This window comes from Bos mutus, chromosome 7, assembly GCF_027580195.1.
Source record: "Bos mutus isolate GX-2022 chromosome 7, NWIPB_WYAK_1.1, whole genome shotgun sequence".
Lineage (NCBI taxonomy): Eukaryota > Metazoa > Chordata > Mammalia > Artiodactyla > Bovidae > Bos > Bos mutus.
In genome coordinates this window covers 41,543,055-41,560,345 of record NC_091623.1, presented here as the reverse complement: position 1 = coordinate 41,560,345, position 17,291 = coordinate 41,543,055, and the positions used below count along the sequence as shown (strand labels likewise).

Genomic DNA, 17,291 nt, shown 5'->3' with positions numbered 1-17,291 from the left:
GAAGGAGGTGAAAGAGGATGAGATGGTTGGATGGCATCACCGATTTGATGAACATGACCTTGGGCAAACTCCGGGAGACAGTGGGGGACAGGGAAGCATGGTGTGCTGTAGTCCATGCGGTCACAAAGAGTTGAACATGCATTGGTGACTCAACGACAGCAGCAAAGACTAAGTGAATGTTAATAAACTGGTGCTCACTAATCAAAAGCATTAACAGGTTTTTCTAGGCTGGAAACTGCACTTGGAACCAGCAGGTGAACGTGTGGTCAGAACTCAGAGGAACACTGGGTTCTCAGTCCTGAGAGAGGTGTGTAAGTGACCACATGAGCTGTCCCAGGTCCAAGTCCTGATGGAAACATACAATATTCAAGATGAGCCAAGTTTTATGTTTTAATAGCTGAGCCTCGAGTTCACAACAAAAACTCCTGTGCCAGCTGCCGAGGAAACAACACACCGGGAGCTGGCAGGCGTGGGCACCTGGAAAGCCCGCAGGTTTGGACACAGACGCAGAGTGGATACCATGGGAGCAGTGCCCGAGGCAGCTCCTAGATGAAGCCAAAGCACCATCACCTTCCCATGAAGTCAGCCTCAGAGATGCATTCTGAACAGCTGGGAGAGGAACAACGCTGGGCATCTGAGAGAGAAAAAGCGCATCACTCTCCTCCAGCTACGCTTGCCCCACTAACCTAGATTAACTCAGGTTGGCTCCTGAGACACAGCACACCGATTCTGAGGTTTGTGACCAAAGTCGGAAGGGTGTCAAAGTGGAGAAAAGGGGCATATGGGGATTCTGGCAGGCTCAGCTGCCTTACCTGCCACAGCACAACAAACTGGGGGACTTAAACCAGAGAGTTATTCTTCATGGGTCTGAAGGTTGGAAGTTTAAGGTCGGGGCCAGCACAGTTGGGTTCTGGTGAGAGTTCACACCTCAGCTTGCTGACAGCTGACTTCTTGTGTCTTCACGCGGCAGAGCGCGAGAGCACGCTTTCCAACCTCTCTTCTTATGAGAGTGCAGATCAGATCACGAGGGCCCTCCGCCAAACACCATCACATTGGGGATGAGGACTTCAACACGAGAACCATAGTGGGGACACAAGCATCAGGCCGTCACAATGAAGATAAAAGGCAAATGAGGTGGATCTGGGCTCTGGTGGGACAACAGGAACAAGAAGTCAGGTAACAGTAACAGGGAGGTGCTTGTGGGCTGAAGCGCAGCCAGCTCAGTCCTTGGCAAGCAGTGACCTTCCTTCCTTCCCCCTAGAGTCTTTCTTTCGCCACACCACCCCCTCTCTCTGTCATCAAAGATGAGGAGAAACATTTGAGAACACTTCTTTTGACAGAGCATAAAAATCATGACTGTGAAGTTAATGACCCTACTTAGAAGTTAAGTCAAAGGGTGACTTTTTTGATAAAGAATTAGATAAAAAATTAGACATCCCAATAGATGATTTTTAGGTAAGAACCGCAAATAAAGCCCAACGCATGGCGGACCGCTCCTGCTCTCCTGCCCGACAGTCTCCTTAACTCCTCCTCCACCCTCGGGCAGGCAGGACATGTGTACAGGACATCAGGACATCGCTACTTGCTTACACAGCCACAAATGGGGCATGAGTCAAGCCTTTTCAAGTAGCCATTCCTTCATTACTTTTAAATTTAAATAATTTTAAATGATCCCCTTTCACCATTTTTACTTTCATTAAAAGAAGTAAGTACATGTCTCTAAAAAGAGATGAAGCATTTAAAAAGCACAAAATAAGAAAAAATTATTCAAGATCTTCCAGCACATTTACAAAGCCTTTGGAGGTTAGAGCCCTACTTACTCCAAAAGCTATTCTGTCTCCTGAACACACAGTAAAGAACTAAGGCAATCATCTGGAAATTGATTGATAATCAACTGGAAGAAAACACAGATGCTTGTGGCTAGAAGGTAACTTTGAGGTGGATGATCTAATCACAGAAGGTCACATTATTCCCCGTCATTCAGAGGTTGTTGTTGTTGTATAGTTGCTAAGTCATTTCCTACTCTTTTACAACCCCATGGACTGTAGCCTGCCAGGCTCCTCTGCCCATGGAATTTCCCAGGCAAGAATACTGGAGTGGGTTGCCATTTCTGTCTCTAGGGGATCTTCCCAACCCAGGAGTTGAACTCAGATCTCCTGCAAAGCAGGATACTTACCACTGAGCCACCATGAGGCCCTTTAAGACAGAGCAGCCTGATAAAAGACTGGAGCCCAGAATGTTACAAAGGACTTTGAATTGCAGAGGCCCTGCTGGTATGACTGACTCACTCAACAAATATTTAATGAGTGCTCACTATACCAGGCATTGCAATTGGTCTGAGGACACAGGAGTGAACAAAGAGACAGGACCAAGGTCTGGCCCACAGAGGTTCACACTCTAAAGAGAGGGGCAAAGACACTGAATCAGTAATTTCACAGTGTGCTGGTTTAGCAAAGGACCTGTGTAGGGAAGTACCTTGAAGGAAGAGAGATTTAAGAGTGCACTTGTTTTCCTGCAGGTGTTCATCTAATTCCTCAAGTATTTCTTCATTCACTTGTTTTGCACCAACACTTAGTAAGCACGTATGGGAGGCAGCTGCTGCTGCTGCTGCTAAGTCGCTTCAGTCGTGTCCGACTCTGTGCGACCCCATAGACAGCAGCCCACCAGGCTCCCCCGTCTCTGAGATTCTCCAGGCAGAACACTGGAGTGGGTTGCCATTTCCTTCTCCAATGCATGAAAGTGAAAAGTGAAAGTGAAGTTGCTCAGTCGTGTCCGACTCTCTGAGACCCCATGGACTGGGCCTACCAGGCTCCTCCTTCCAGGCAAGAGTACTGGAGTGGGTTGCCATTGCCTTCTCCGATGGGAGGCAGCTAGTAAGCTGGAGAAGGGGCTTAGTAGCAGGCATGAAAGATGGATAAGATTCAGGGCTCCTCTGTCTGACGAGCAGACGCTCTGGTGGTGAAGACAGAAAGCATTTCCCTGGAAGACAATACATGGATGAGGCGGTATGAGAACGGGAAGGCCAAAGGGGGCAGGGGGAGTCTCCTGAAGGAATTAGAAGGAGGGCATCTCAGGCCAGGGGAGTTTCACGCACAACCCCCGGAGATCTGAGGCCCATGAAGGGTCCCCGGAGGACGCCAGGCAAGACAGGAGCACAGCAGTCTGACGACATGGTCGGGAATCCAGCTACTCCCCGCTCTGCACTTCAGGCTCGCTCCTCATCTGAAAAAATGGCGCCGGTGATGAGATGATCACCTTGTCGTATTAGTGAAATAATTAGCAATGCACATTAAAAAACAAACAAACAAAATCTCAACACCCAGTGAAAACAGTCCGTGGTGGGAATCAGAAGCGGTGGGGAATAAGGCACTAAGCAGACAAGCTGGGGTCACGTTGCTGGGCAGCCAAGCAAGCTGACTGAGGCGCTTCGCAGCGGCCTCCTGGAACCCTCCTCGCGACCTCCTACCTTCTGCTCCACCTGGGGATGATACTGAACTCAAGTGCCGACCCTGCGGTTCAGCGTCTCTACACACGTGACCTCCTTTCATCCTCGTGGCAATCTTGAGGCGGATGCACCACCGATCTTCACTTCACACGGAGGCCCGGTGATGGCCAGGCCCACGCCAGGAGACGCGCCCCGCGCAGCGCCGCGCATCCTGCGCCCGCCCGCGCGCCCGCGTGCTCACCTCCCGCCTCGGGCTCCGCGGCCTCCTCCCCCGCCCGCCGGGCTCTGCTGTCCAGGACGCTCGGCCTGCTGCCCCGGCCTTAGCCCGCCCCGAGTGCCTGCCGGCCCCGCTGTCCCCTGGCTGAGGCCACCTGAGGGTCTCGCCTCCATCCCCGGGCCCCAAGCGGGAACTGGGCCCCCAGCCCCTCGGCCCGGGCCTAAACCTCACCCGCCCTGGGCGCCCCGCTCAGCCTGGACACGCCACCTCCTCAGAACCTCAAAACCGGACAGAACCCCACCGTGTGCCTTGAATTACTAATTTACTGAATTATATAGTTTGAATTTGGATGCATTTAATAACATATCTTATTTTCTCACTGGCTGTCCTAACAGGGAGCTTTGAAGCAATAAGATTTACTTGAATGAAGAGGTAGCAGTGCATTTATATCTTGCTAAAGATAACACTTGGACTGACTAGCTGTTACAACTAAAGAACACCTTTGTGTGTGAAAGTCCCACATGGAAAGTTGTCATTTACTAAGTTAGAGTCACTAACTAACTGTCCTTTCAAGACAGTACAAGAAGTAAAGCAGACCAAGCTAAAAAGTACAAGACACGGTGTAATGAAAGGGAAAAGGCAAGCGAAGTCCCTACTAAACAGTCCGTGAAGACTGAAAGTCGGAAAAAATCATTCAAATACTGCATTATAGTCATAACAAACGTGTGAACACAACAGATTTGCGATCCCCTACTCTTCTCTGTTCTGGCTTGTAATATTAGTCAAATACTCACCATGACATAAAGAAAGTACGGTTTTAACAAAAAATGCTACCACAAACTAGTAAAGAAAATGGTGAAGAACACATTATATGCGTTGCTTTTTTAGCAACTCATTCTAATCAGAATGTAGTCTCAAGTCTAGCTATTTTTTTTTTTTTTTTTGCACCTGGTGAATTTTTCAACCATATCACCCTGAAGCATGACTTAAAAAGTAATTAACTGATGACAATGCATTTGTTAACCAAGTTAAACTCAGCATCCTGGCATGAACTGCCCACAACTCTTCAAGCCCTGACCATCAAACACTTTAGGAAAATGCAGTCAATAGCCTAAGCCAGCAGTTGACAAAATTTACCATGAAGTAAGTTAGGTATTTTCAAACTGACATTCTTGCTTATGAATTCTGGGTTCAACAACCACACACACACACAAAAACAAACGTCAAAACCAAAATTCATTTAACCCTCTGCTTGATGGGCAAACTGTATTCCTTTTCTCTCTCTCTTTTTTTTTTATTTTGCTATATGACTTTTGGTTATAATGGCAGTTAAGCTCTTATCAAAACCTCTCATCAGGTAGTCTTAAAATGCATAACAAGTGCACATATGAGTCCACTTCCCCTTTCTGCACAAGTCACACCTTACAATATGATTTCTTTTTGATCTATATATTTGCTTTAAAATAATTTTCATAGAGTAAAATGTTAGTATTTAAGTAAAAAACTTACTCAGTAGCCACTTAAAACTACTATTCTTTGATCCAGTAATCGTCCAACAAAATGTTTTGAGCGCATGCTCCCAAACTGTGTATACTTATATACCTATAAATTCAACACATATGTTGCTAAACCAATATGTGATGTTCTTTTCAAAACATTTATAAAACACAAAAATTAGAAAAGTAAGTAAAGATAGCTTCTCTTCTACATTCTTTTAACATCCCAATATATTATTCACCCCCTGGGTATGAACATCCAACTTTGGAGACCTCTGCTTTAGTTAAGATATAAGTGACCGCTTTACTTTAGTTCTAAAGTCTATTCAGATGAAAAAGAAATATTTTTTTTTATGCTTAAACAGTCTCAAGGGCCCTTGGTTAGTGTACCTGTGATACATGCATGGCTTACAGAAGCTCACTCAACATGCAGATCATATACTAGTGCACAGAAAAAGGAACTGAACTCTATTCATTAGAAGCGAATGGATTTAGCACATTACTTTTGTAATATCTATCATTTCAAATATAAGAGAACGATCCATTGAAATTGATTTAATTATTACACACAAAATAAATGACCCTCCAATAATAACTTTGAATGTGAATGCTGATCATGATGTGGAAGTTTTATGGTATGGAAATTTAGCTTAAAGTACACCCTTCAAGTAAAGTTACTTCATTTTCAAAAGCAAGAATGATGAATGAAACTAACCAACGTACTATACATGCAAGAACTGCAACTGATTTAGTTTCAACATATATAGAAAAAGGATGAGAATGCATTTAAAGACTGTGCCCACTGAAAACACTATTAGGTTGACATGTCCCAAGTAAAAGGGAGATTAAAGGTAGTTACTTGAATAAATGAAGCTTTGATGTCATTTTAATCTGAAATTTTCATGTATGTGAGGAGAAGTAGAAGTTTACCTTGACTGATCTAGGTCTTGGGTCAGCAAATCATGGGCTAAGGGCCTAAGATAGCAGCCACTTATTTTTGAACAGTCTGCAACTGAAGAATAGTTTTTACATTTTAAAATGGTTTTTAAAAATCAAAGAAGAATAATATTAAGGGACATAAAAATTATATGAAATTGAAATTTCACTGTCATTAATAAAGTTTTCCACTGGTCATGTATAGATGTGAGAGTTGGACTATAAAGAAAGCTGAGGACAGAAGAATTGATGCTTTTGAACTGTGGTGTTGGAGAAGACTCTTGAGAGTCCCTTGGACTGCAAGGAGATCCAACCAGTCCATTCTAAAGGAGATCAGTCCTGGGTGTTCATTGGAAGGACTGATGTTGAAGCTGAAACTCCAATACTTTGGCCATCTGATGCGAAGAGCTGACTGATTTGAAAAGACCCTGATGCTGGGAAAGATTGAGGTCAGAAGGAGAAGGGGACGACAGAGGATGAGATGGTTGGATGGCATCGCTGACTCAATGGACATGGGTTTGGGCGGATTCCGGGAGTTGGTGATGACAGGGAGCCCTGGTGTGCTGCTGTTCATGGGGTCGCAAAGAGTCAGAAACGACTGAGCGACTGAACTGAACTGAACTGAACTGAACTGAATAAAGTTTTATTGGAACACAGCCATGTGCATTGGTTTCTGTGTGTCTGTGGCTGATTTTAGTTAATTATCAGGGTTGAGAGTTGCCAGAGAGAACTGTGACCCTCAAAACCTAAAGCAGTTCTGTCCCTTTCCAGGCTCTTTACCCAGTACTGATCTTAATCCCCTCAATCCCACACTTCCCCTTTATTATCCTATCCATGGAGTGCAGAAAGGTTTTTTTTTTTTTTTTAAACCAACATGGTAAATTCTCTTTTACCCATCCCCCTCACTTATCTGCATTAAGAGTTAGAGGCAAATGCTGTGTTCCACATCTTTACCCTAAGATGCAGCTGCTTCTATAGCCACCTTTTGCTCTCATAATGGTTACTTTCTGTTTTAAGTATAATTTTGGTTTTCAGCTGATACAAACTCAGTCATTTTTTTCACAGGCTTTCTTTGTTCTTATATCAACTTACCCTTCTAACCTTATTTCTCATTACAATATTCATACTTTATAAAACTTACAAAATAAATTGCATACCCCACATTTTTCTGCCAAGTTTTGCCTTTTTTTTAGAATGTAGTTTCCACCTGGGATACTCTTCACCAAAGCTATACCTTGTTAAAATCCTGCCAGATTAAAAAATAAAATAAAATAAAATCCTGCCAGATTTCAAGATCCACCCCTCCCAAAGAAGACACCTCAATCTTCCCAGTCAAAATTATCACTTCGTTGTAAGTGAGATTGCTCAGTCGTTTCCGACTCTTTGCGACTCCATGGACTGTAGCCTACCAGTCCAAGGGATTTTCCAGGCAAGAATACTGGAGTGGGTTGCCATTTCCTTCTCCAGAGGATCTTCCGGACCCAGGGATCCAAGCCGGCTCTCCTCCTTGTAGTCAGAGGCTTCACAGTCTGTGTCACTGCTGTAATTCTCATTATCTCCACATGGTGTGCTCGCAGGCTAAGCGCACAGGCTCCTCTGTCCATGGGATTCTCCAAGTAAGAATACTGGAGTGGCTTACTGTGCCCTCCTCCAGGGGATCTTCCTGACCCGGAGATCGAACACACGACTCTTACCGACTCTTACGTCTCCTGCACGGGGAGACAGATTCTTTACCCCAACACCACCTGGGAAGCCCCTCCATCTTGCATTAGTCTTCTTTGTTTATCTCAGCTTAACTGTTGCTGCCTCATCAGTAAACCATGCGTGTGGATGCCAAGCAGGGTTTTATTTATCACATTCATTCATACTCTAACCTCTTCCCTGTCCACACCCTTTCCCCACCCCTCCCCATACCATAAAGTGTCCAGGTCATAATATTCAAAAGATCAGACTTGTAACACAGAGGACTTCAAGCCGCATGAAGATATGGAATTCAATAATAGTAAATCAAAAGATGACAACATCATTCTCTTTTCAATTATTTTCAATCTTTGCGATTACATCAAGAGGAAAACCTCAATTTGTGCTACTATGGTTTAAACTCTCTAATCTTTGATAATCTCCCTTTTTAACAAAGAGAAAAACAATTCTAGGCTTGGAGCCTCTGGAGGCAAGCATTTGTGCTACAATTTAGTAAAAATGCTTTGTTTTTATTGCTTCTATTTATGGCATGAATACTGGTTTTCAATTTAATGAAACTAAGTAATCTCAGTAAGTAAATTTAGGTTAACCAAAATGAGGTGATTTAAACAAAAATATTAAGCAAATTGTAGCACAAGGGTTATGTATATACGACAGAAATCAAGGGCATTACATAAAAGTGGAAGAAACATTTGATTGTAGCAGATAATCAATGAAGCCAAATGACTCTAATCCATCAAACTCCTTGTTAACTATCTTACATCACTACAAGAAAATCACGCAAAAGACGAGCTTCCAGCTTCTGAGACAGGGGTTCTCAGAAGAGGAGGTGGCATTTGAAACGTCTAGAGACATTTTTTGGAGGAGAAAATGGCAACCCACTCCACAATTCTTCCCTGTCTGGCGGGCTACGCCCTACGGGGTCACAGTCAAACACGACTGAGCATACACACACACAAACACACACTCAGACATGTTTGCTAGTCACAACTGGTGGAGTAGGCTCAGGCAGCTACCTGCAGCTAGTGGGTAAAGGCCAGGGAGACTGCTAAACATCTCACAAGGCACAGGACAGCCCCACAACACGGAGCTATCCGGCCCCAAACCTCTACAGCGCCAAGGCTGAGAAACTGCTCTGAGAAAAAGAGCAAGCTGAACACGTCCTACCCTCTGCCCACAGTTATAAATCGTCCTCTGTGCAGCACGCTGTCCTTATTCGATCTTTGTCACCGATAAGATTGCTGAGGAAATCTCCCACCCAAACCTTTCATTATTTTACATGGCCCACACAGCGGCTGCCCTCGGTGGGCAATTAGAATTTTAAAAACAGACTGCACTGGGGCATGTCCTTTATATGCTAATATTATGCCATCAATATTTAGATCAAACTTCCTAATTAAACCATGGAAGTTATGACATTTTCAGATGATCCTGCATTATCAAATAGATTTTTTAAAATAATTGAGGTAAAGATTAATACAATTTCAGTAAAACCTTGACTCTAACTGATATTGATTTCATGTAAAGTTCTTTGACTTGAATTATATGCTTCATTGACTCAAATACTATATTTTGCAGAATAAAGCTGACCTTGAAATTTTTTTAATTCAATATTTTTTATTATATACATTAGCTTTCCTGAAAGGGAGTTTAAAGAGAACTACTTTTTAATCTAGCAAAAATAAAATCATTAACATAAAACAATATAACTGTTAGTAGCTGAAATAGTTCACTTGGCTACCACTCAGTACTTTATTCTCAAAACTATTATTGCAAATACACAATCCACACAGATGTGTCTGAGGGTAAGTGTTTACAAGAAAGGTCTTTGAAGCTCTTTTGTGGTTAGTGTTTTCGTTCTTTCTCTTTTTTTTTTCCAAGTAGAGTTCACCAGAGCAACTTAGAAGCAGACAACACCTGGGTCTTTTTATGTTTTTTGTTTTTTTTTTTCCAAATTAAAAGTTATTTTTACCCTTGCAACAGTATTTAAACAAGGAAAAATACTGTATTCTTAAAGTAATGATGCTATCATTATCTTCACTTTCCTTAAAGGTTCTTTACAGCGACAGTATTTCTAAATTTAGCATTTACTATTTATTAACTTTAGTAGCTGGCATGGCTTGGAGGCATTTCATGCCTTTGAATTCAAGCTGGTTTAACTCTTAATTCTGACATGCCTGTGGTAAAATGATGGTAAAGGTGAAACTGAATCCTTTTCATTTCAGAGCCACAAAGCACTCTGCCAACAGCAAAGCAGCATTATTTTGAACAGGAAAAAGTTATAGAGGTGGCGGTTATCAATACTCACACTACCAAGAAAGAAAACCAAATGCTGAGTGAGATTAGGATCACGGCTGCACATGTTTTAGGGAGAAGATAAGCAGGTCACCAGATTATCCTTTCCTTGGGGTTCCCAGAACTGAGATGATCATAGCAGGACCCACAGTGCTGGCCCATTTTGTTACCATTCATCCATTCTCTTCAAAATCGTTTACTGAGCACCTGCTGGGTACTGAGCACTGTGGTAGGCAATGAGTACCCAGCAGTGAATCAGCCAGATCTACAGACCTTCAGCGTTGGTGCAAAGAGCGTGTGCAGCCCCAGTCGCTATTCTCCCACTTGCAACCCCACCTCGCTCCTGAGTCAACTGCCTGAGAAAAGAATCAGGTGCACCAAGAACAAGAGAGGGACTAAACAGGTACACTTTAAATTCCTAGTGAGATTAAAAAATAAAAACCACAGCATCCCCCAAGAGCTCAAGAAACCCCGCGCAGCGAGTGTGGCAGGACGCCCGCGGGCAGCTGCAGGGCCCACAGACCAGTGTCAGGGAAGACGGAGAACTCGGGAGCGCCGGCAGAGAGCGGTGGGAGGGCGCGGACAAACAGAAGGACAGGGCAGGGCAGAGAGGGTCTGAGTCCTTCTTAGCCAGGAGCACAGGCTGCAGCCGTCCTCTTAGAAGATGCACCCTCTGCTGTCCCTTACAGGAAGCATTTCCTGACCATCACCCGGGAACAAAGTTAGGTGTTACTGAGTGGAATACAGCCCTGCTCAGGCCTTTGGATTCCTCTGCTTCACAGTGAAGACGCTCCTGGTCCAGCCTCCTGACATGCTCAGTCAGTCCAGGAGATACTCCACCCTTCTCTTACAGAGACATCAGAGTTTTTCCAAAAGTGTTTGAAAAGGCAGACCCAATCATGCTGGAAATAAAGACAGGGGAATTTTTCTTCTCAGAGCTGTGCCATCGGACAGGATTCAGTGTCACCAACTGGTCTGCTCCTCTCAAAAGGACTATCACACAGAGTTAGGCCTAAAACAGTCCTTTTAAAACTGAGTCACAACCTACCGGTAGGATGTAGAATCACATGGGTTCAGTCAATATTTTTAAGAAACTAGGATAAAATCAAACAGCATAGAATAGGAAATATCAGAACACATTGTTGGTAATAAGAATAAACATTATTTTAGCAAACTTCCCCCCATTTTACACACACATATGACTCATTATCTAAATCTATTTCATTCTGAGCAAGGATACACATAGCAAGGGACCCTATACAATTATAATTATATGGGGTTGCTATGTAAGTTTTTTAAAAATTGTGAACCAACTCAGGGGAGGGATAGAGCAGGCACTGAAAGTCATTAGCCCGAAAAAACTATAGTGAAGTGGCACGAAAATTTTTCAAAAGTTTTGATTCCAAAAAAATCAATTTCAACTCAAAAAGAGAACAGAAGTAGATTTTTCAACCTTTTCCCAAAATACTTTAATTATGTGATTTTCACACTCTTATTCTTTTGTCCTAATTATCTTTCATTTGCTTCCCTGAACTTGTGTGTGTGTGCTGCAGGGTGGTAGGGGGACACACATCTGATCTTGTGACAAATATCCTTTCAATCTCATACCAAAGACAGGAACAAAAGCTGAGAGATAACCAAAGCCCAAACCACAGAGCAGCCCAGGCCAAATTATGCTCCTCTGTTTGCCAAACCACCAGACAGGATCTTGGCCACAGGGAAGCTCGCTTCTCCCTTGGAAAAACCTTTGAAACACCAGTTTCTCAAATCACTGGGCAAATGACCAACCACTCTCTAGGATACAGAGCCCTGAATGGGATCAAGGCCAATTCATCTTTTTAAGTAGAACTGAATTTGTTGTGAACTTGGTTTTCGTGAACTTTTAAACAAATTTTGTAAACACAGCAGTATTTTCAAATGTGGTTTTTAGAAAAATAAATTCGCTTACCTGAAACTCTTAAATAATTCCTCTCAACACCTTTCCGTTCCTGACTTACTCGCAATCTGAAAAAAGCAAGCTATGACATGCCCCCGGTCTGACTGTTTATATGTGGGTCGGTGCTGTGAGCACCACATGGGGAATCCAGGTGGTTACAGCCACAGGAATTTTGTTCCCCGAAATTCCCAAATCCATCCTCAAAGTCTGATGATGCCCTGATGGTCATATGTCCAATATTCTTGAAATCAGGAGTCACTAGCTTACAACAGGTAACTGCAATGGATTACTCTCTTACTTAATCTACACTAGTCTGCAGGGAACAGTGTGCACCCTGTAACTAACCACAGTGGCTCCACACAGCACCAGGGACATTGTTCTCTTACTCTGAATGACAACCGTGTTACTAGGAACTACATGTTTGGGCAGGCAGACTTGGTGCCAGACCGAGAGGAGAGAGAGGGAAGGCTTGGAGCCAACTGACCGAGCCCCCACCTTATCACTAGTGGGGTAAGGAAGCGCACTTTTGTCACTCAGTCAGTACCTACAACTGTAATTCTGTTGGATTCTCTGGCTTTAGAGATTCTTAACAATTATATTTGTAACATGGTTGTTTCTGTTTTAGGTTTGTTTTGTTGAAAAAAGTAAGTTTTGGAGCTCCCTGGTGGGCCAGTGGTTAGGGCTCCGCCCTTCCACTGCTGGTTCACCCCAGCCAGGGAACTAAAAGCGGCCACGCTGCGGCAAAAGGGCAAGCAAGCACGCAGAGAGGCAGACAAAGCATTCTGATCGTGAAGTGACAGTATTTCCCAAAGTCTCAACCAGAGGGAGTACGTACGCACCTCACCAATACTGCCATCTACAGAGGACTTGCCTGATATACTAGAATACTGAGAAAGAGGACAGGAGGAACCATTTTCAACCTCTTCTCAAAATATTTTAATTCTGTGATTTTTATAGCCATCAAATGACTCGATGGCAGAGTGACAGTCTGAGCATATATAACTGATTTATATTTGTGCTCCAAAATTACTGCAAAATACAACAAGCTTTTTTGAAAAACATAACAAACTCCAAATTCCTTAGGTTTTTCCTATGAAGTCTACCATTCCGTATATGTATGCAACTGGTATTTTCCCATTTTCCCATTCATTACATAAAAGAAAGTTTCCTGAGTTAAGCTTGCAACCCTTAATCACACAGCTAATGTGTGCTGAGGTTAAGTCAAAGCCAATGAGGGGCATCTAAGGTAAATGTCACTCAGAAAACAGGCAGATTTGGTGGTGGGACAGTCCCTACACACCATCAGGCGCTTCCTCTACTAGGTGGCAGTTTCTGAAACTCACCAATTTTAAGCAGGTTACCACTTTAATCAGAAGTTTACAGGGTTCCACTGCAGCTCATCATACAACTATGTAGGCTTCAAACCTTACAGAAGGAGGCGTTTTATCTTCAGCTATATTAGGGAATGCATGCAATAGCAGATCTTTAGATGAACACTGAAAAGCTTGATCAAAACAGGATTTTACATATTATTCAATGTTTAAATATTCTGCAAACCTTTTCAAGAGTGGCAACTCCTAAATTTCAGTCAGAAGTTTTGCCCTTCTTACACACCTCTGCACTCAGTGGGCCATTAACAGAGGCAATTCAGAGAGAAGTGGCCCTTACACAGTCCCACTAAGGACCAACATCCAGAATCCCATACTGTAGTCTCCAGTGACACTAAAAAGAAAATGACTGCTAACTCTATTCCAGCAAAAAAAAAAAAAAAAAAAAAAAGAAAAAGAAATTTGCAAAGAAATATTAAGTATAGAAGTTTCAACTTGTTAACGGCTGAAATTACATCTTTAGATTCCATATAATAAAGGGTCTAATTCTAAAATGAATATTGAAAAGAGGTCTCCCTACCTATGAATAACAGAAAGAAAGGAGGAAAAAGGAAGGGGAAAATATTTTTCAGTGGATAAAAATATAGGAACATATGGCATCATGCACGTGGCAAGATCACTACCTGTTTGAGTCTTCAAAGCAGGGATGAGGGACATTTCTGCAACCCCAGGGAGATGGTTTTCTGCATACATAATTAAACAAATCACTCCAGCACGTCAAAGAGCAGCAGAACTCTTCTCACTAATTACCACTGCCTCTCCTTTAAAGCCACACTAGTTCATTATTCTGCCTTCAACTCCCTTAAATGATTCATTCCCCTTCACTCCTGAGCAGACTCTGCGGGGAAGCTGGTGTTTAAGTTTAATCTCCAGTGCCACTTGCTTTGGAGAGCTTGATGAGGGGAAGGAGGAAGAATCGAATCTAATATTTCTGTCAAGATTTGGAGAGGCATCCTCCGCCCCTCATCCCCAAAAAATAACTAGACAGACAGGACCCTCTGGCAAGCTATAATCGCGATCAGAGACGCCGCTTGGGCAAGCAGGGCCCACGTGCGGTGGAGCTGTCACCCGCGGAGGCGGCAGCCGGAGAGGCGGCGGCGGTGGGGAGCACCCGGGCTGCCGCCCGCAGCTGCACCGGCCTGGGCGCGCGCGGCGACGCCGGCTCGCTCGTGAACGGCCCCGGGCTCTCTCCCGGAGCCGGCAGAACCCAAGGGCCGGGAGGCCGGCCCCGGTATTCCGGGGAGCTGGAGCCGCAAAAGGCAAGCGCCCGAAGCGCGCCGCCGGCAGAAGCCCCAGCCGGCGCCCAGGATGTCCGGCTCCTCCAGGTCCGAGCGCCTCAGCCCGCCGCCCCCAGCCCCCCAGGCCGCCCCGCCGTACCGTCCCAGCTCCGACTCCACCTCGAAGAAATCGCCCAGAGCATCCCTGTTGGAGCCGTCGACCCAGTAATCCGGAACCAGGCTCCCGGGTCCCGGGGCCACGGTGGCGGTGACCGAGGAGCAGGACGAGGCGGAGCACGAGGGCGTCGTGACTTTGAGCATCTTCGCGGCGGGACTCCGCTGGCGCCGCCGCCGTTTGCCGGAGCGAGGAGTCCCCGCCCGCGAGCGCCGGCGCGAGCTGCGCCCTGCAAGCGCGCCCCCGCCGGCCCCTCCGCGCGGCTGCGCTCCCCTCCGCGCGGCTGCGCTCCCCTCCGCGCGGCTGCGCTCCTCTCCGCGCGGCTGCGCTCCCCTCCGCGCTCGAGAGCGTGCGGGGGCGCGAGGGACCGGGAGAGGGTGCAGGAGAGCCCAGCCGCCCGCGGGAGGGGCGGAGGCTGTGGCCGCGAGCGGCGCCGCCCCGCGCTCCCTCCTCCCGCACCGAGCCTCCCCACCCCTCCCTCCTTCCCTCCCCTGCGCGGAGCCCGCGGGGCGGCTCCGGATGCGGGAGACTGGGTGAGGCCCCCGGCCGGAGCATCCCCGCCCGCGCCCTCCTGCGGGCGCCGGGAGCCGCGGCGGCCGCTCCGAGCGGACAGCGCCCGGCGCGCCCGGGGGCACCTGGGCCGGGCGCCCTGCACGGCGGCGTCACGGGGACCCGGCGGTGGTGGTGCCACCCGAGCGCGCCCGGCGCGAGGCCCTCCACACAGCGCCAGCCCACCAGCCGTCCCGCCTGCCCCCGTCACGGGGCGTGTGGGTGGCTGGGGTGTCCGGCCCGCGGCCGCCGGGCCTCGGGAGCCGCCACGCAGAGCCGGGAAGGCGGAGGAAGGGACGCGCTGACCTGACTCTGGACGAAGTCTCCGGCGGGGACAGCTGCTGCCTTGCTGCTGCGGGCGCTGCCTCCTCGGCACTGCTGGAGCTCCTGAAAGGGCAGCTATCTGCTGTGACTGGCTGACTCCAGCTTCCGAAGGCTAGCGACAGAAGTGACCAGAGAATTCCAGGTTTGGAAGGGGGCCTCTGGAAGCCAACTAGTCCAGCTCTCTGCCTTAACGCGGGACTTGGCATCATTCATGACAGAGAAGACTGCTGTGTTTAAAGCTCTTTCCTCTTCCCAGTAGAGCTGTCCTATCACAAATCTTCTAATGTCTGTCCATCAACCTTCAAGGCTATCGTTCTAAGTATTGGTTAAATTTACATTGACTATTTCTACCCTTGAACATTTTTCTTTTTAGATTTCAGCAGAGATGAAAATAACTAGTCATTATATTATGTAATGAATTTTTGTATATATAAAGACATTACATCACATCTTTCTGGCTAAATAACTTTGAGCCCTTTATTTAATCTTACTTCACATGTGTTAGTCTTTTTTTGTTTGTTTCCCGCAACAGGTACTAAAGTCTTTTCAGTGTGTGTCCATTCCTGATTATACCAGTAAACACGGTCCAATAGTTTCTTCTATTACTGATTAATTTATCACTGTTAAGAGTTTTTGTGCTATATTGGTGGACTACCAAAAATAAAACAAAAAAGCAAAAACCCAAAAATCTAACTAATTAATGACAGGAATGTGACTCATTTGAAAATTAAAAGTAAATTCAGAAACTATTCCTCACAGATAATTATATGAAGATCAGCATATGATCAGTTTACAAAAGGCCTACAGAACAGCAAGTACATGTAGAGTCACACAAATGAAGTTAATACCAGATTATATTCAGTAAAATACAAATGCTCACATGACTTGTAACTTCAGAGAACGAATTCCGTAATCTTCATGTTAGAAAATCGAAGTTCACAAACAAAGCAATCTGATGAAGCTCTTGAAAGTAAATTCTGGTTCTTACTAAGTAAGTGTCCTTTGGTTTGCTCTGACCGGTGGAAGGGTGGGCATGAAGTAGCGGCCAAGCCGTTTGTTTTATTTACACTTCTCGGAGGCAAGGCCTGAGTGGCAGCACCACATGCACATACATGTCTGCTGTGAGCAGTTCTTTTACAGCCCAAGTTGAAAGCAAGCACCTTACGCTAAACAAGCCGGCAAGCCTCCCCCGCTACTTTAAGGAACAACGGAAGGGAAACAGCATTTCACGGTGCAAAGGTGACGGCAGAGTTGGCATTTACATCCAACATTGGTTTAGTTATTTGACACCTCGGCTTTTCACAACTGACTTTTGTAAAAGTGTTATTAGCTGAAGTTTAAAAAGAGGGTGTTTGGTTTCATAAATGCAGTTTATATTTATTTGAAAATTAGAGATGACAATTTGGTGGAATAGGAATAGAATCTACGCGGTTTATCATCACTCATTTTTAAATGCCATCTAAAATGACAGAAAAGGGACAAACCCATATATCCACAAAAAGAACAGGAGGAATAATATCAACTAAAACTTAAAATCTTGAAACAAACAAATGGTCACTGACTCAGAAGACTGGATATACCTGAACCCCAGATTTACAATTGGGAGAAGCCA

At 45.3% G+C, this 17,291-nt stretch overlaps 1 protein-coding gene across 2 annotated transcripts in view; it reads right to left on the bottom strand.

Annotated features, from left to right (window-relative positions):
• Positions 1-16,524, bottom strand: part of CAMK4 (calcium/calmodulin dependent protein kinase IV) — a 264,681-nt gene extending 248,157 nt beyond the window's left edge. The window contains exon 1 of one of the 2 annotated variants that reach the window (XM_070373210.1): positions 15,662-16,524. In XM_070373210.1, coding sequence (XP_070229311.1) covers positions 15,662-15,888 — 227 coding nt within the window. In that variant the 5' untranslated portion in view covers positions 15,889-16,524. Of the gene's footprint in view, positions 1-14,791; positions 15,119-15,661 lie in introns of those variants that run through there. The other variant, XM_070373211.1, reaches the window with a different exon arrangement.
• Between the last annotated feature and the right edge of the window lie 767 nt (positions 16,525-17,291).